At 39.8% G+C, this 20,310-nt stretch overlaps 1 protein-coding gene across 9 annotated transcripts in view; it reads left to right on the top strand.

Moving 5' to 3' along the window:
* LOC310899749 (uncharacterized protein) overlaps positions 1 to 20,310 on the top strand; it is a 201,242-nt gene that overhangs the window by 178,907 nt on the left and 2,025 nt on the right. For 6 of the 9 annotated variants that reach the window (XR_014584617.1, XR_014584618.1, XR_014584619.1 and 3 more), the window contains one exon: positions 15,637 to 15,718. Coding sequence is in view for 3 of the 9 variants with exons in the window: in XM_083836629.1 (XP_083692755.1) it covers positions 15,637 to 15,718 (82 nt within the window). In the remaining 6 variants the exon portion in view is untranslated. Of the gene's footprint in view, positions 1 to 15,636; positions 15,719 to 17,143; positions 17,855 to 20,310 lie in introns of those variants that run through there. The other 3 variants (XR_014584621.1, XM_083836628.1, XM_083836627.1) reach the window with 1 other exon arrangement.

The raw sequence follows: 20,310 nt of genomic DNA on the forward strand, positions 1-20,310 counted from the left end.
AGGAGGACTCGGGTAACTATAGACCGGTCAGCCTCACCTCCATCCCTGGAAAGGGGATGGAACAACTTATCCTTGGCATTGTCTATAGTTATATCAAGGATAAAAGGGTCATTAGGGGAAGTCAACATGCCTTCACCAAGGGGAAGTCATGCTTCACAAACATGACAGCCTTTTATGAATATAAAACCAGCTGGATAGATGATGGAAAGGCAGTGGACGTGGTGTACCTTGATTTCAGTAAAGCCTTTGACACCGTCTCCCACAGCATCCTTGCAGCTAAGCTGAGAAGGGCGAGTGTCAGGAGGGTGGAAACAGGCTCTTCTCGGTGACACACACTGATAGGACAAGGGGCAATGGGTGCATGATGGAACACAGGAGGTTCTGCTTAAATATGAGACAAACTTTTTTACGGTGAGAGTGACAGAACACTGGAACAGGCTGCCCAGGGGGATTGTGGAGGTTCCTTCTCTGGAGACTTTCAAAACCCGCCTGGATGCATTCCTGTGTGATGTGATTTAGGTGTTCCTGCTCTGGCAGGGGGATTGGACCAGATGATCTTTCAAGGTCCCTTCCAATCCCTAACATTCTGTGCTTCTGTGTTACTACCTTCACTGAGGAGGAGAAACAAACAATGATTTTCAAGTTTCTTTAATCAGGTGGGAGGAGGGAAGAAGATTTTTACACTGTCAAATTTCAAACGTTATTTTAGCCTCCTAATTGGCAGCACTGCGCAAGATTATTAGAATCTCAATATGCGGAAGGATAGATGCATACCCCAGATTCATGTCTGTTAAACCAGTTCAAATTGTATATCCAGAAAATGTCCCACTAATTCTAAAGCATGTGTGTTCTGTTCCTGGAACAGAGAAAAATAGGTAAACTGGAGGATGCAGGGGTAGAGCAGAAGAGAAGAAGATATGAAAACGAAGGAAAAATGGAGAAGAAAAATCTCCTGTGTGTGAGAGAAGGACAAATTGCTACCCAGAATGTTTCCAAAGATGTTTATAAAAGCATCAGTTCCAATAAAAATCATGAGTCCAGACCCCAGGCTCTTTCTCTTCTCTCTAATCCAAGACTGCACAAGGAAATAATCCCAAACAGAGAAAGAAATCATGCATCTGCTAGTCACCACATGCTCTCAATGTTCCCCTCCTTCATCTCACCACATCCACCTTTCTGCTCTTTCTGCTAACAGTGATAAATGGCATGTTTGTGCAAACCGGAACTCATAGTAGGACTCCATGGTGATACATCTAGTTTTTGGGTAGCAGTTCTCTGCTTGCACTTCCTGGTTGAGTAGCAACAACTGAGATCAGAAATCACAGCACAGTGAGACATCCATTTTGTACATTTAAAAATATGCTGTCAGCATTGCAGAACAAAGCCTAGGAAGCTGCAGAGCAATTCCTCACTTGAGTTAGTGGAAGTTTCTTTAGATCTCCCTGGAGCATAATTGCTTTAGCTATGCTCTGCAAGACAGTGAGGAAGTGAAATGAGTTATTACATGTGAGAGATGAGAAGAGATGAGAAAAAAGATGTAAGAAGAGTTAGAGAAGCAAGGATTCAGCTCAATGAGCTGTTCATTTCCTAAACTGTCTTCTGTTCTTGTTTGTCAGGAAGATTAAGATTTATTACAACCTTCTCAGATACTGGGCCTATTTATGTTTCTTCGCTGATGCTCTATTGACCTGCTAACACATCCTTATGATCCTGTTCTCATGAGTTATGACTTGGTCTAAGTAACACAGTAAAGTTAGACTTGCAGAACAGTTTTAGAAGCATCATTTTAGTGAAATTTTGTGAAAGGCTAAAATATTTTAGGAATATTGACATGAGATTTAGAAAGAATCATGTCTTGGATGTATCATGAAAAATACAGTTCTAGACTGTATCATTTAGCCAGTTAGGACTGTACTTTTGACTACTTCTGGCCAGTGCCAAATTTACAGAAATATACATGTTAAAGCCTATAGAGAAAGCTGAATTGGAATTCACTGCCAACTGGGATGGCATCCACAGGGACCTGGACAGGCTTGAGAGATGCACCTGTACAAACCTCATGAAGTTCAACAAGGCCAAGTTCAAGGTCCTGCATCTGTGTCGGGGCAATCCCAAGCACAAATACAGGTTGGACGGAGAATGGATTGAAAGCAGCCCTGAGGAGAAGGACCTGAGGGCGTTGGTGGATGAGGTCAACATGAGCTGGCAATGTGCGCTTGCAGCCCAGAAAGCCAACCATATCCCTGGCTGAATCAAATGACTCATGTCCAGCAGGTCGAGGGAAGTGATTCTGCCTCTCTTCTCTGCTCTTGTGAGACCTCACCTGGAATACTGCGTTCAGCTCTGGGGCCCACAGTACAAGAAGGACATTGACCTGCTAGAGTGGGTCCAGAGGAGGGCCATAAAGATGATCAAGGGGCTGGAGAACCTCTCCTATGAAGACAGGCTGAGGGAGTTGGGGTTGTTCAGCCTGGAGGACAGAAGGCTCCAGGGAGACCTTATAACAATTTTCCAATACCTAAAGGGGGCCTACAGGAAAGCTGAGGAGGGACTCTTTGTCAGGGAGTGTAGCGATAGGACAAGGCATAATGGCTTTAAACTAAAAAAGGGTAGATTTAGACTAGACATTAGGAAGAAGTTATTTCCTATGGGGGTGGTGAGGCACTGAAACAGGTTGCCCAGAGAAGCTGTGGATACCCCATCCCTGGAAGTGTTCAAGGCCAGGCTAGATGGGGCTTTGGGCAACCTGGTCTAGTGGAAGGTGTCCCTGCCCATGGCAGGGGGGCTGGAATTAGACAAAGTTTAAGGGCCCTTCCAAACCAAACCATTCTATGATTCTGTGATTCTACGATCCCTATGTAAACATAGCACTGAGCAAGGGCCTAAGAGACACTGATCTTTGCTAGAGGTCTAGGGTTTAATACTCTCAATATGTGCAAAGCCTTCCATTTTATTGAGAATATACAGCTCAACATGCTGATGGATTCAGCATTTTCTTCATTACCCCAGCCACTTCATAGCAAGTACGACTGGCTTCCTTGAGTCCTACTATTTGATAAGCAGCAAAGATCTGGTACATTTTTTATCAATGAATTTCCAACTGAGCCATTTTTTTTCCTTTGTTATGCTCTCTAAACGTCTTCATAGCATGGTTTAGATTGTGGAAACAGTTCCACATGGCAGCTGAGAACAGAGCAGCACATACTGTTCTTGTTGACAACATCTGGAAGCTCAGAGTAAATTTACCAAAAGAGAAAACATTTGAAATGTATGTATTTTTAAGCTTGTGGCATGATGGCATCAGGCTGGGCTTCTCAGAGTGACTGAACTTGTCCTTAAGCTTTTGTCAATAGAAGCTGAGTGAGGTCCCTCATGTCAGGTTTGGAAGGAATAAGGGATATGCCAGGAGTACAGTCCAGGAAGCTTGTTCACTTTGTTCACTTCATCTTTTGATAACCTTCTGGACTTCAGTGCAGAGATGAACAGCAGCATAGTAAGTTTGTACCATGCTTGAAGCACACTGGGCATGTCACAGCTCAGAGCTGCATAGTCAGTGTGCCTTGACTTCTAAACTAGGTGTGTGGTAACACAGGATAGACCTAACACTATGGCTTGGGTCAAAGAGAATTTGCTTAGGTTTGATAAGAAAGAAGTTTGTGAGCAGGACCAGTGCTTTGGATATTAAAGCAAGGCCCAGATACATGCACTATATTTCAAATGTTTTGCTTGCTGAAGAATGAGTTTTGGGTTGACTCAATGAAATGATGCATTGCTGTTTTGCCAAACTTGTCTGAAAATTTCACTCAAAAGAAACAGTTTGGGTAGATACACATAACTCAAGTGGAGAAAGGATCTTTATCCTCTTTTATGAGAATACTGATGTCCTCATGTGAAACACTTTGGTTCAGCCCTGCCTTGATAGATTTTACCCTCCTCTGGTTCCAAATCTGAGGACATCACCACATTAAGGTTTAGAGGAATGGGAGAAGATTCCTTAGTCTGGCTGGTTGTTGTTCTCAGATGGATATCAATGTGTAGGAACTGCCCAGGGCAACAGACATTGAAAACAGTAACTGGTTAGTGCCTTCACATTTGTGGTTATGCTGCTCACCTGGAAAGTGAAATATCTTGATTACTGTCCCTGTGCTAGTGATCACTTAATCGCATTCTAAAAGTCAGAGTAACTTCAAAGGAGAGACTGAAAAGCTGTCCAGCTCTAACATAGTGTGTGGGGGCCTGGGCATTGTTCTGGGACCTGGCGACTTGAAACTTCTCAGTGGGGAGAAGGCAATAGATCAAAGCCCATGATGTTCCAAGTAAGCACCTTAGGCACTGGGTTAGGTACAAGGAGTGACACTTCTTCTTTGTTATTTTTCAGTGTTACCTAATGAAGCTTTTCATTTCCAGTACTTTGCTTTTGTTAGAATTGCCTGCAATGAAAACAAAAATATTTCTTTTGACTCATAATGATTTTTTTTTGGTCTTTTGTTTCACTAAGAAAAAAAAATATCACTTAGGCTTAAGTTTAAATGCTTTATTTGTTTGGACTAAGAACCAATAAAATAAAATAAAATCATTATTTGCACAAAGTATTAACAAAAAATAAGAGCTCAACAGCTCTTTTCAAAAGAACTGAACATCATATAGAGAAAAAGGAAGTTCCAAGGGCTTTGGAGGACTGAATCAGAATCCAAAACATCTTGAAAAATTGAGATACTGGTCCAAAATAAACAAAAAGAAGCTCAGTGAAGCCAAGCAAAAAGTGATGCAACTAAGAAGGTACCATCATGCATATATATACATAGAAATAAAGCAAAAAATAATTGCTGGGCAGAAGTATCACTAATAAGGGTTCACTGTTAGTGATGGCATGACCAACATGAAGCTCTAACAGCGACAGAAAAAAGATAAATCTCATTGTATGATGCATTTGGAGGTCCTTCTAGGGCAAGACACCACTCAGCACACCTATGCTGGCAAGATCTCAGCAGGTGCACTATGTGTCACTTTTAGCACTACAGTTCAAGAAATGTGTAGCCTTCCTGGAAAGACAAAGCAACAGAAAAATGACCAGAGATGGAAGAGCCTGAAGGGCTGCATTGTTTTAGCACAAAAGACTGAAGCCACAAAGGCAAAGTGAATCACTTTATATAAGACCAATCAGTTGCTCTCTCCTTCCATTAGTAGAAGGACGTAAGTTGATTCCCTCTTACTTTTCAGCAGAGATATAGGTTATATATTAGTTAAAAACAAAACAAAACAAAAAAGGCAGGTGGTGTGGGGAAGAGGGAGGGTATTTTATTTTCTTCCTAAAAATGTGTGGCCACATAAGGGGTTGTTGAAGCTCTCCCACTCCTTTAGAAGAGGTTATTTCTCAGGACATCCAGACTCATGCTAGTAATAAATGAAAATTAGCTGGGGAGTCTTTTTTGTGCACAGCCCTGAACATGTCTTTATTGGGTATTTCAACCCCATGTATAGTGAGGTAAAGGTTTGCTGTGAACCACCCACTACTCTAATTCCATCCACCAAAATGATACTACAGGCAAATATGAAGTAACATTTTTTGCTTGCACCAAAAGTCTATCTGCAATGTTGTGTAAGGGCTAGTACTGCCATGGTATGGTATGAAATACATGTAGTTACTCTGAAACCTACACTGAGATCAGAAGCCATTTATTCTTTGGAGAAGCTACACATAGTAGGGAGAGAGCATGTGACCGACATAAATAGACCAGGTGAGGTTTGGTGGAGTAAGAATGAAGCAAACTATTTAGACCCCCCGAATCTAAGAGATTTTTTTTTTCATTCTTTTTGTTATTATCACATTGCTGCTTCTGTTTCTTATTACTCTGTATGCCTTTTATATCACTTGAACAGTTTAAAGGGCCCTTAAAATGACTATAAATACCTTTTATGTATTCTTAATCACTCCTTTATGTGTTCAGAGAGGGGTAAAATGTCTGTAAGGACCAAAGTATGAAATTAAACTCTGAACTGGGGAAGAAGAAAAGAATGGTCCCCTGTTTTATAACTTCCACAGATGGAAAGGAATTGGTCAAGTTATAAAGTCTGCAGATTTGGTAACAGGAATATATTGGTGTGGAATGAAGAAAGGGTGCAGAGTTGTCCCTAAGTTTTATCTGCTCTCACCTCCTGGTTAAGAATTGCTAGGGCTGTAATACAGCTGGAAGATCTGGACAAAATTGTGCTCAGAGACCCATCCGTGACATTCCTCACTAGGCAGCAGGTGTTATTCTTGTTCAGCAACTGGAGGCTTTCATTGTCCAGGTTATAAGAGGACATAGTCTGAAAACTTTCATTTAAGGAAAACCCATGAAGCTATTTAAGTTGCATCTTATAGGAAAATAAACTCTCTTAAAATTCAATGGCTTGCTGAGACCAGGTTTGCCAAGACTTTTGCCCATTGAGACTTTTTATAGCCAGCTTTTAAACCCCTGAAAATAGGGCTTTCTAATTGAAATAATGACATAGCTACAACATCAGTGAAAATGAAGCTGCAGTAACACTGTTGGGTCCCATAAAGAAGAAGGTGCAGTGCAAGGGAAAGCATTCACCTGGAAATCATTTGTTTGGTATCACATCCAACTCCCTCTTCACTCTTCACTTCAATATTATTTTTCTGCATTTCACTTCAAATGCAAAAAAAAAAAAAATCCACTTTGGTTCCTGGGGATCTCTTAAAGTTTCTGTGCCTCTTGTCTTGGTGGCTTTTCTCAACTCTGCCAAGGAAAGTGGGCACAGTTTTTATTATTATCGTTTACTACACAAGTAATAGAGAGGTAATTGTAATTTTTTAAGATGGAGTAAATTGTAAATATAAAAACAATCAGGTCTAGTTATGTCAAGACAACTCAAGAAGTGACCAAAATTGGTTGGAGAGCATATGTTGGAATTATTCAACTCTGAAGGAGGAAACATAGAAGAAAACTGGAAAAAACTTCCAGATTTCAAAATATCCTTTATTCCTATGATTAACAATGGTATCTCATCAAGGATTTTGGTCATTTAACATGAATACAGTGTGTTGACAGATGGAGGAACTCCCTACCATTCTAAAGTTTACCTCAGGCTAGCAGGGGAAGAAGAACTCACCTGAGGCTGATGCAAATGTAGCTCCTGCATAGGCATTACTATGGCCTACATGTGCTATCAATACTATTTAGTATGGGATTAATGCTGTTAGTCATCAAGAAGCACTGAAGTCAAACATTTAGCAAGATTAATCATGAAGGACCTTCCTGAAACTTTAGACTTCTGAGAGTCTGAGAACAGTGATGAAACTAGGAAAATCAGTTTTTAATACAAGGACCTTAATGTCTGCTTTGCTTGTCCTCTTATTCTTTAGAGGAGATGTGCTGCTTTGTTAATATGGAAAAGTACAAAATGAAGACCCATGATTCAGAGCTCTCCTCTAGGTGGAGTGTAAGGAATGAACTCCCTCTTAGGTCAACAATGTTCAAGGCTTCTTGCAAATGAGCTGCCTGGTGCAAGGCACTACATGAGAAAGAGCATAGATGGACTGCTAAGGCGTAATATTGTTTCTTTGTCATCTTTTTTGAACATTTTAGAATGACAGTGCTGGCACAGAAATTACACTCTTCTGGAAATGTATGGCAATAGATGAAAATGCTCTTTATTGTGTTGTTAATGGTAAATTCTCTACTAGGAAAGGAGGAAGCCTCAATAGCCGTGGGAGAATGCCACAAACAACAAGGTTTTGGTGCCTCACATACACACATGCAGGAAGGGATAATAGATGGATTTGGAAATGTTTTTGGTCCTGTTGCTTTGCAAGGTGTCAAACAAAAGGCAGAAATGTGCCTTTTCAAAGTTCATCTCTTAGGAACTGGAAAGGTCATGGTCCCAACATTGGTTAGAGTATCTTGAAGGGCTGCTGCTATCTATGGCAGACCATTCACTGGTTGCACAACACTTGCAATCCTAAGGCACTCGGAGCTCTGCACCCTGTCACTTGTTCTGCATGAATTCATGCATTGTGGCAACATATCATTGCTTTAAGGTCCCTTGAACTACACAAGATCTTGCTTAGCCTGCAGGGCCTCCTTCTGAATGATCCTCCTATGCTAAAATGTCATACAGAGCCCATGAAGGATGTTAACTGTTCCCTGGGCTTCTATGGCAGATACCTGTGGGGATGCTTTGGCATTGCAATGGACAACTTTCTTGAACCTTAAGGCCTCTGAGAATCTGAGAGTAGGGATGAACCTAGGGACAAAACTTTTTAATATTAGGTCCTAAATAGCTGCTTTGCTTGTCTTCTTACTCCCATTTTAGAGGATATGTACCTTTACTGTGCTTACACTCCCTTAATGTAGAGAAAGAGGTACAACATGTTAGCAGCCTTTTAATTAAAAAACAATACTTAATTGAACAGGAAAACTCAGTTGTAAGAGACAGAGTACCCCCATGTACCCCACTGCCTCCCTGACACTGCTGAAGGAGGTAGCTGCACGCAGTGACTCAAAGCCTCTCCACTTTCCTTTCTGCCTCCTGTTGGGAGGTCATCCTTGTAGCAAACACCTCTGACAGCCACAGGAGTATGGCTGTGTATTGGGGTTTAAGATTTCTCATACAGTAGCCTTAGCTGGCAGATCCTAACTTAAAATATTTTTTGGCTTTTGCCACAGCATAACTTGGACACGTTTCACACTTCTGTTGTATTCATCTAAGTTCATCAAGTACAAGTCATTGTGTGCACACCTAGTTTAGTGTCACCTGGGACACTAAAAAAAACAAAAATCTGTTTTCAGGCTGAACTGATCCAGAACTGATCCTGATAAACTGATCCAGTGTTATAAATCCTTGCAGAAAAAATAGGCACCACACACATTGCCTCTATATGCCTAAAGTCTTCTGTAATCCCCACACTGATATTAGATTTTATTTTTCTGTATTTCTAAATTTAATTTTTTTAAATTTCTTTTATTACCAGATTTATTTGCCAACACAACAAGCAGAATAGTTATATTAGTCATTCTGTCTCATTTAGAGAACAGATAGTAGCTCAAAGAGGCCAGTTCAATGGTAATCTTTTGCAGAGAATTTTAAGGTCTGTTAGATTATAGTCTCAAGAAGTAACACAGAAGAAAAGTTGAAGGAATTTAAGAATCACAAGACAAATAGAAAATTAACCACAATCCCAACAAGATGAAGGCTGGAGGAAAAACAATGCCTTTAAGCTTTGTTTCCCTTTACTGTTAAAGAACCCATCTTGGGAACTTGGGAAAGTACATTTTACAGGGATACATTGACAACCGTTCTTTTAAATTTAACAAAGAGTTATTTAAAGGTTCAACAAAGCCTTGTTAGAACTATAGCTAATAAGTGGAAAATTTTCAACCTCCAAGGCTTTACTTGTAGGAATATGTCACTGAAAAATCCTTTTGTATTAGGTTTTCCTTTTTCTTCACCCCTTCTTCAGCCTTTTAATGTTAACTTGCAGTATAAAAATGGAGTTTTCAATACTGTCTAAAAGATGTCAGCTCCTTTTTTCCATTAATGTGCATTGTGCATATATATCTACAGGTAGCTGACACTCCCAGCTGTCATATAAATAAATGTAGGTGGAAAAAATTATTCTCATGTTTTCAATAGAAAGCAAGGCTTCATTTCTAAAAAGATAAGTTAAAGTAAGTTAAAGCTGACAAGCTTCAAAGTTGTAAAGTAAGGAAACTTAAAGTGTGCATGAGAAGGATTATTCCCTACAAGCAGCCCAGTGTGATTTGTAAGATTTTTCTGTTTTAATGCACGGATGCATGAGGAGGGATTTTCTTGTCCCTATAAAAATATAAATACAGATATATCTAGATGTGTCCACTTTGGACTCGTCCATAATTAGTGGAAAGAAATAGACAATACAGAACATGATTATTCTTAACATTTTGCTATCTTTCCTTGAGTATATTTCTTCATATGAAAAATTATGTGTATACCACATATACATTTAGTGTGGATTTGCACAAATTCTTGAAAGCAGTTACTAATATTTGTATCTGTGATATCCACAGCAAGAGTTAGAGTGCATATGGGTATTTTAGAGTGCAAACAAAAGTACATAGGATGATAAAACACACCATGTCCACATTGCAATTCAGAGGTGTGGCCACAGCACTCTTAGACATAGCAGATGTACCTTAACATTTACAAGTTCTGTTATAGAGAGCAGTGCATGTGCAGAAGTACTTGGTCTTACATGAGCTGAGTAAGGCCTCCTCATGTTCTGGGTAAGCACAAAATAGCTCAGCACTCTTAATAGTATTTTTAGTTTTAAGCAACTTCTCTGTCTGCAGAAGCTGCAATACCACTTCTGGACTGCAAAGACATATCCTGACTACAAGAGAGAAATTCACATAGGCAACAATATATTCAGCTCTATATGAGGCAGCCGATGCCTGAGAGACACATGCTACTGTGATTAGTGAAGAGAGGGGGGGCACGTACCGCCCACTCCTTCCTCAGGAGGGAACAAAGCGAAGGAAAATGATCCTCAAGGATTATTCCCAAGGAAGAAAGAGACAAATTCCCTCTGAAGACAGAATAACTCTATGGCTCTGTTTGTTTCATAGCAAATGTTCCATGCATCCTGAAAAAGACCTAAGTGATGGGACTCTAATTTTCAGTATTAAGAACAGTACACATTATCAAAACTTTTAAATTTAGCTGGGTGCTGGAGATGTTCAGCAGTACAGACTGGAGAACTGAATCTGTCATAGTTTGGTTAGGAGCAAAAAGAAGCCATCACCAAATTCTGTTGCCAGTTCCTAATTTACAGGCTGACATCTTCAGGGTAAACAAGGATAGTGTTAGGTGCTCTGCATATTTTTCTCTACATTTTTTGGACAATGAATATTATACTGTGTCTTCTTTTATGTGTTTCTAGCTTTCAGAATGCAAACTTCAGTTATGCTTCTTTAAATACAATGACAGGAAAGGGTTGTGCTGTAATATGATCCTACAATAAGCAGTATTGTATTTAAAATGTTGAACGTAGCAATACATTTGGAAAACATTAAGAAGTTTGCAAGTGGCTACACAGGGTAATTTTGGTATTTTGTTTTTGTTTTCAAGAATGCACTAAAATTACAAATCTCTTGATTTCTAGAGAAGACTTTGTTTAGTGCTTGTGGAGCAATCCACTTTAGTGAGTTTAGTTTTAAGCCAAAGGAAACATGTACTTATTTACATCCAGTTGACCTCTTCAGGTTCAGTGGAACTCCTCAAATGGACAAAGGGTTTAAATTTGTTGTCTGTCATCTCTATCTAAATCCATGAGTCAACCAACACTCAATTCTGTCTTCCAGAGTAGTCTATCTATCTGAACATGTAATATGTAGTAATCCTCAGAAGGTAAAATCCTAGATAGGTCAAAGTAACAGTAGCTTCAGTAGGTGAAGACAACCTCGAGACCTGCTAACATGCCTGAGAACTGTGAATGGCTTTGTCTTCCACTGGAATTTTCTGCATGTCTGCTAACATGAGCTATCAGATGGCCATGCTACGAGCATTTAAAGTCAGCATACTGTCCAAAAACTGAAATGGACCCACTAGGATCGGAGCATGGTATAATATAATAAGAACTGATAAAAAAATACAAATAGTTGTACTAATTTCCAGGCCTTTTTCCATCTTACACATAAACCACATAATTCACACTTCCATTGCAGTATAGTTTCATGACAAGTCCCTATATTTTTGGCAGAATATACAAACCTGTCTCTTTATGTCCTCCACTGTCAGGATAATCCTCTTAAGACTTTTTTGTTTGTTTGTTTTTTCTTTAAATTTCCAAATCTCCTAAGGTGAATTTTTGAAAAATGGATTATACATATTTTATTGTTCTTTGCTATAATATTCTTGGGTTTGATCGTCTAATTTCTTCCATTTAAATCTATGGGCAGAGACACCCTCTATTTTGGTCGTGTACAGGTGTTTCGGGGGAAAGAAGTAGGATGATGCTTTCAATACTTACTAGTAAATATTAATCAAATCTTTAGAAAGTAGCAAAGACTGCTTTTCTTTTTATAAATTACATTTTTAAGGAATGAATTGGAAAAAAACAAGTAATACTATTCCAACAAGTCATAAAGTAGAAAGACAGACAAAGCTCTCAGTTATGCTGGTAAATAGAAGCTGGGCCTGGTATAAACCCCACTGAAATCCATAGAGGAAGTTTGCATCTTACCCAGGTTTGAGTCTAGCCCTTACTTCCAGCAGTCAAAGTTTCTTGGGTCTGGCATTTCTAGTCCTGCTCAAACAGCTCTGTCTCTCACTCACAGCCCCTAACTGTCGCATTCCTGAAGGAAACTTTACAGTATAACTTATTGGCCCAGTTCCAGTAAAGCTCACTGTCCTGGTCCTTGGCTTGGTGTAAGCACTGCTCTCCAACAATTAAAACATCAGCATGTTATCAGCACTCTTCTCATCCTAATCCAAAACATAGCACCCTACCAGCTACTAGGAGGAAAATTAACTCTGTCCTAACTGAAACCAGGACACTCACAAGTGTTTGAACTCTGGTTTCTTGCCCAAGAGCAACAGCAGAGCCTCTCTGCATTACAACAATGTACCATTGGCTGTTGGGTGCACACTTGATGCATATAATCATACTTGCCCACTTCTCAATCAGCCCACTGAGCTGTGGTGATGGGATTTTACACATGGTGGGATACATTGCAAGATATGGACATGGTCCCTGTCAATGTGGCTTCTCCTCAGGGATTTGTTCTACTGTTCCAGGCCTTCGTGCTCAAGATGGAAGAGGAAGAGTTCAGTCCTGAGTCCCTTGCAGCCAGAGACCAGTCTAATGCGGACTTTCTGTGCTTTTGATTTCTTCAGGCACTGCCCTCTCAAGAAAGGCAGCCTTGCTGCTGTGCCATCTGCATTTCCACTGGCTGGGGACAAAAGCCCCTTAACAATCACCGTGGCCAGGTTATGTGATAGCCATTAAATATAGGCCAGATTAGCGGAGCAAATACTTCTGAGACTACTTGATATCTCTGCAATAAAAGACTGAACTGTGGCAAATCTGGAACTCAACACTGGCATTTTTACATTAGTACTCAGGTGCCATCTAAATGCCAAGGCTCCCAGCACTGCAGTGCAGGAAATGTCTGTGCTCCAAGAGGCAGGAGGCAATACAGTGTTAGCAAGAGACTCGGGTACTGTTAGCCAAAAAAAAAAAAAAAACACCAAACATCTGATTATCTAAATGCAGTGCAGTCTGCACGATGGCACTGTATGCTCTCTTGTTTCTTACAAAGACTAGGTAGCATTCTCTCACTTTTACAGTTTTTTGTCTCCTGCTTTTTAAAGGAATACTCCCTCCTTTTTTTGTATGCAACATCTACGTATGGATGTAAACATTTTTTATTGTTTCACCTCTCTGTAAGAGAACACAAAACAGAGAAGATGGAGAACCTAATATATTGCCTCTTTATTCTCAGAGGTTAAGAAGAAACTTCTGCAAATATAATTTAGGCTGCAAGGTGTTGTTGTTGTTTTTCCCACTGGCTTTTTGTAGCACGTAGACCAGCAAGGTATTCAGACCGCAGTACAGCAAATTACTACTGTAAGTCAGACAATCAAATACAGGACATATCCTCAAATGCATCAAGACTAAAATTGCATGGAACTTTCTAGCAGTTTGCAAGTAGCTTTTCTCCCAAAGATCAGTTTTCTCACTAGATGTAAGCAGAAATATGTATTTGTTAACTGGCGGAACAAATTCTAGAATTGAACGTGCAAGTTTTCTTCCTAAAGACTCCCCAGATGCCCAGAAGAAGAGCTGCCATGGCACAACCCTCACCTCTGGCTGGGGTCGTGGTACTGCCCAGAACCCTCTGTTCTGGTTGAGGACTCTGATGCGGAACTGTTACACAGGCCCAGAGCTCGTGACTTCAGCAGTCAGAATGAGCTGTTCCCTCCTCAGAATTAACAGTCAGTGATCTCTTTTGTTGTATTTTTATGCAGGGCTGCTGCTCAGCCTTGTGACCTTTGTTTTGGCTGCCACGAGGTCCTACCGCCCAAGAACATGAAAACATGATTAATGGATGTCTGGCTTATGCTTTATGTTACATCAGCCCTCCACGTTCAGACTGGGTTGACAGATAGGCTAGGATTTCCCTCGTCTGCTCTCTGTCTGTTAAAAAGCTCTGGTTATTGATTTTTCTAATTATGTTTTCCCACAAATCGTGAGAATTATGTTTTCACTTTAGATACATTGTTCAGTTCTCATTCATGCTTGCAGCCTTCTGAAAAGTAGTCTCAGTCTGAGATCATCACAGTGGGCTGAAGAAGTTAGATACTCATATTCAAAAGAACTTTAATTCCCTTGGGCTTCTCTGAGAAGCTTTGCCTCAGTTTTAAAACTCTTGAAAAAGCCAAGTGTAAATACACAAGGAGGCCTGAGCAGCTATAAATGATGGAGACATCATACCCTCTAGCGGCAGCAACAAATGTCACTCATAAATCCCTGCAGCCCAAGCTACTTCTCTGTGTTTTGGGAGAAGCTTTGAGGATGGAAGCTCAAAGGGGGCAACGAAGTACATGGTAAACCTGACCTATACTCTTGTGGACCAGGCACCAGGCAGAGTCCTTTATAACATATTAGAATCCCAAGAATCAAACAGGAAGACTTGAACAGAAAAATGAGTGATAACTATACCCAAACTCATGTACTTAATGGCATGTCTCTAGATACATGAACTGTCCCCTTTATTGCTGTCTACTTCAACAGAACATAAATCAGGAATAACTGCAGGAAAGCCATTTGTATTTTATTTTCCTTTTCGTCCATTTTATATTCTTATATAGTCTTAGCTATTAACATAGAATCACCGCTAATTGTATGAAATAATGTAGTCAAATGTTAAACGTCTTGCATGCTTGGTTTACATCAGCTATATATCCTGCAGGGTTAAAAAATTTTGGAGGAAGCAATGTCTGCTGGGTTTCGGTATTATTAAAAGTATAAACATAAAAATTTACTGAGAACAGGAAAGGTTTATTACCTGACATTTGAGATCATATCCCTCTAGGTAGTTTTGTTCTTATACAACAGTTGCCTAAGCAAAGCAATGTTTAATTCACGCCTGCTAATATATAGTGGGTTGAAGAAAGCAGCTTATGAATTTGCTTTTGAAAGTTCAGTGTTTGGGGTTTGCTAAGCTATTTGCCTGAGGGCAGGATGACATTCCTGTGGCATGTGCTGTCTTGAATTCCACATAACTCACACTCTTTTTTTTTTTTGCCTAAAACCAGATTAAAAGAAAAAAAAATGAAAGAAAAAGAAAATAAAACTCAAGAAATAGACATTGCAAAAAGCAATAGGTCTTTAACTGCATTCTGCACTGTGATGAAGCATAAATTGTTTCTAAGGTTTGGTAATGGCATATCAGTATAATAACCATTAGTTTAGAAACACATATTATTTACTGCAATACTGATCCAAATCTCCATCCCATATTCTTCCCAACATAATTCAAACCAAGTTTGCTTCATTTCAGTAATGCTCAGACTCATAGTTTTTCTGTTATTACACGTTAGTGTAATTAATTTGAGGTCTCTGACTAATTTCTGCTTTCCCTATTTCAGATTTCCTATGAAGGAGATTTACAAAAACGTGATGGCCGGTGTTGCTGTTTCTTCTGCTCTTGCCAAAGGCCAGAATGCTTCTGTAAGTCCTATTGCCACTGGCACACCACTCTGCAGTAATTATTACACAGCCCATATATCAGCACTGATAAATATTAATTTATAGGTTGGACTTCATAATCTTGGTTTTGTTCATTTAAAAGCAACATAGGATGTATAAGTATCCTCAACCATATTCTTATTTTCTTTTACACCACCAGATAATATGCTAACATATGCTCATGTTGAAGTAAAATGCAGTTTTTTAAGATTTCTTTTGCAAAGATTTCGTAATGGTCCAGCTGGGAGCATAGGGCTTCAGGCTATGTCCTCATGTGCCAAGCTTGTGCAGGCACACACATCTGTGCACCAGACCCTAGGCATCCCCCTACAGCATGCCACCAGTGAGACAAAAATTAAAAAACAGAAAAGACTCTGCTTAGCTGATCCATACACACAAAGGGACAAACAACTATCCTAAGGGGTAACAGCCATTCGGATATAACGCATTACTATTAAATGGCATCTGGGAAAAGACAAGAGGTCCTTTAAGATTCCCCACGAGGAAAAGAATAAAAGGTTACTTTTCTTTTTTATTAGACATCAGAGATTATGTCCAGTCTGTTTTCATGACACAAGCCCTTTAGAAACCCGGCTTTGGTAGTCCTACTGTTTGTGAAATGACTAATTTCACAACCCATGTGGAAATCCATAGAGAATAACAAACATGGGAGAAAGAAACAGATTTGGCTGTGCATGTGGCATGTAAGTGAGAGAAAACAAATCCAGAGGCTTGGGTAAAAAGTAGAGTAGAGAGACTGAAGGCAGAAAAAATTACTGGGGAAAGGAGATCTCTTCAGAAGAGGAAAAAGAGTAAAGGACCTCCAATAGCAGAGCTGAGAGACATGAAAACAGTCAAGGGACAGGTGAGTTGAGAAAACTGAATGTAGAGGGAAACATGAGCGATCAAGGGCAAGAAAAGGGGTTTAGGTTTTCATTATTTGGGCTTGGCTGATGATACAGCACTGGAACTGTTCCTACTATAAAGAAAAGCCTGTCAGTAAGTGAAAAAAAAATTCTACAGTCCAAACTCTCCCTACGTTTTGTAGCTGGTAGAAAAAGGAAAGTGAAGAGGCTGCAAGTTGAAAATGCCTTTTAGAAATGTACTTTGTTTTCCAGAGAAATGTGGGCATTTCTCATGACCTTTATTTTTTAAATAGCTAACAAAAACAGAGGCCTTTTCTTGCTCCCTTTGAAGTTAATAGCAATAATTCAATTACTGTCAAGTGATTAAGTTCAGAATAAGACAAAATAATGATGCTCCTTCAGGTAGATAAAGTACATAAAAAGGATTAAGAATCAAATAGAATTCCTAACAAATAGTTATTACCTTATGCTATTACTTGGACAAAAATTAGAATAAACTGTATGCCAAGCAAACTATTCTTGTCTTGTTTCTCTCACGCAGATACATGCATGAAAAGTTGGAAACAAAGTTTCATATGTGACTTATCAGCTCCTCGTTCACTGAAAATCTTTTCAGTCTCTAAGAAAAGAAGAGACAAAGCTGATGTAGGCAATGGAAGAGAAAGACATTTTTGATTACGGATGATCAAACTGTAGCATTCTCTTTAGTATCGCTTTTCCTCATTGTCTGAGGAGAAGCTGTTATAAAAATAATCTTTCAACAGTAGAAATAAGAAAATTCTTTTGGCCCAGCACACTTCTCTTTAAATGTAATTGTTACTTTTTTTCTGGCTTAATGTACCAGTCATTCTGTGTATTCTCAAGGTAGTTTCTCCTTGCTTCTATATCTATATTTTTGCTGCTAGACATCTTCCTGAACACTGACTCAATGATGCACCAAACCTCTATAAGGCAAAGTCATTTGGGAGATAAAGGTATTCCCAGAGTTCACGTAGCATCAGCATGACTTGATGTGACCTCCTTCCTGCCTGCCTCAGTAGATTTTCAGCTGAGAAGCAGCAGTTTTAGACCCACCTGAATCTTGATGGATTCTCCCATCTTTCTACACTGTTTATATATCACATTTTCCAACATTTTGCTTCATGAGGTGTCTTGGGTGTAGGTGGGACAGTTTCGATAGCAGGGAGCTGCAGGTCTGGCCTCTGTGAGATGAGGCCAGGGACTGCCCTGGGCTGGACACAGCTGGCTCCAGATGGTCCTAACCAGCTCCTGTGAACACACAACAGGGCACAGCTGAGCTCATCAGCAAAACTGCTGGCACCTCTGCGAAAATGTATATAAGAAAGGCCTGCTACACAAGTAGGGAGGGGAAAAAAGAATGTGAGAAATAGTCTTGTAGACACCAAGGACCAAGTGGAAGGAGGGGGAGGAGATGCTGCAGGCACCAAGGCAGAGATTGCCCTGAAAAGTGAACAGTAGGGTGGGCATCTGGCCACAGTCCAAGATCAACCCACTGCAGAGGGTTAGGCAAAGCAGCAGCTGAGCATACTACAGCCCAAATCAATAGGATATATTTCAGACTTAACTCACCCTATGCACAATGCTTATACTTCGAGAGCCAAGCCAAAATAGCAATACAAAGTTACTTCATTCAAGGGATTCAACCTCTTGAAGTCCTGTCTTGAGCCTATTGTCTGTCTCTCAGTCTGAGTAGATTTGGTATAAAGAATATTTCTCTTCCTGAGATGATGGTGATTTCATTAATCCTCTGCACTAAACCCCTTACTGACAGGTATGACTAGAGAATGAGTGGTATTATTTAACTACTTGGTGTCACAGCTTATGGATTGATGTAGGTGGGGACTAATGCTTCTTTTTCAAGCTTTTCTTTTCCTCTCTTAGGGAAAAGAATGTTCTCTATTTTTCTCCAGGTCTTTCAGTACATTCTCTATGGCATTTCAGAAATAATTGGTTGCAGTAACAGAAGATCTGCAAGATGTTTTTGTGTCAGCACCAATTCCACCCCTTCCCTCCATGACCAGTGAATCTGTTTTCTCTTCCAAGCCCTTTTTCCCTCAGAAACATCTGCTGAAGCTATAATTTCTTTGCCCAGCTGCTTTGACAAAAAAAAAATACTGTTATTCTTAATATATATACAAGTTATGTATTGCTGTTTGTTGAGTTGTGTTGCTTGTTATTCTGTGCCCAGATAGCCTTTTTTGCTCTGCTCTCCATTTTCTTTTTAATGAAGGAACACTTGAAGAGCCAATTCCCATGAGATATAACATTCTCTGCCAAACTGAATACCCTTTCGGCTGTAAGTGTTTTTGCATGGTTCTAGAGGGCAGAAAGGCAAAAGGAGCTTAACCAACCCTTGCACAAGCACTAGGTATTATAAGGTCCTGCACTTCTTTGAAGTAAGATGTCACTGTGCTAGTCATCTTCTCTACATGGATTAGGAGGGCAGAGAAGACCGAACATGCACACACACACCTCCCATGAAGAACAGTATAGTAACTGCAGAGCTCTGAGTGCGTGTTAGTCACAGACACAATGCCATGTGGACTTTTCTTTGAAGTAATATTTCTGCTCACTGCCAATATCACAGAGCTGTTCTCTTACAGCAGTTGCTACAGTACTCTCTATTTTTGTGTTTTGAGTGTGAGGGGATGGCTATGTCTATGTGAGTGAGTGGGAACCATGTGAACATACATAGGAAATTATTCTCTTGGCTCTGGGATAGCTGTTGAACAGGGCAAGTCCCAATGGTCTGCATTTGTTTCTAATCAACAAGGTTTGCACTGTAACAAGAAACATAAGACACTCTCCTGCCATGGGCAAGGTTCATTACACATAGAAGAGCACACACACTGCTTTCAGAAGAACTGCTAAGAAAACATGCAGAACAATTTTAAACCTTGCTGGTCTGTGTTAAAATCTGACAGTGTAGTTAAAAATGACATTAAGACTTATTCTGTAGAAACATTCTTTAGCAGATTGGACCACAATAACCCTAGAAATTTACCTTCTGACTGTTCAAAAGAATGTTGTCAGAAAGAAAGAAAGAAACGTGAACCACATGATACCCTTGGTACATCTCTCTTGTCTCTTTCTTAACCATAATAATTTCATCTTCACCAATGCCACCTCAACAGGGTGAGAAAAAGTTTCCAGGACCAGATAAAAGAGAAAGCAGACTGCAAGCTGTAACAAAGGAAAGCCTGCTTAAAAGTCAGCTGAACTTTACTGGGCGTAACCTAGACATCGGGATCAAGGGTATGAAAAAAGTCAAACTATTTATTGGCCCTTGCCAAGGTGTTCTTAAAATTTGGCTGGAGCTGGAAAAGCCACGGCCTTCCATGGACGGTTTTATCACTTTAGGGAAACAGATCAAGATCATTAACTTAATTTCTTGAAATTACTGAAGTCTGTTCCACACTATGACCTTCAAGACAGGTGGACTGTGTTAAAAAAAAAAAAAAAAAAAAGGTAACCAATATGATTCTGGGTAAGAAAAAGCTTGATTAAGTATTAAAAAGAGAGGAAGCTTAGCCTCAGAATTTGCATGCAATGTGGGAATCTATCTTTAACTTAGACATTTTTTTGCAACTGGAAATATTTTATTCCTAGCTCTTCTTGCTCCTTCCCCCATGCCCTTCCATTCTCTCCTCCTCTTTTCTAGTTTCTTCTCTGCTCCATTTCTCCAAA

The sequence above is a fragment of the Anser anser genome (genome assembly GCF_964211835.1).
Source record: "Anser anser genome assembly, chromosome: 1".
Taxonomy (NCBI): Eukaryota; Metazoa; Chordata; class Aves; order Anseriformes; family Anatidae; genus Anser; species Anser anser.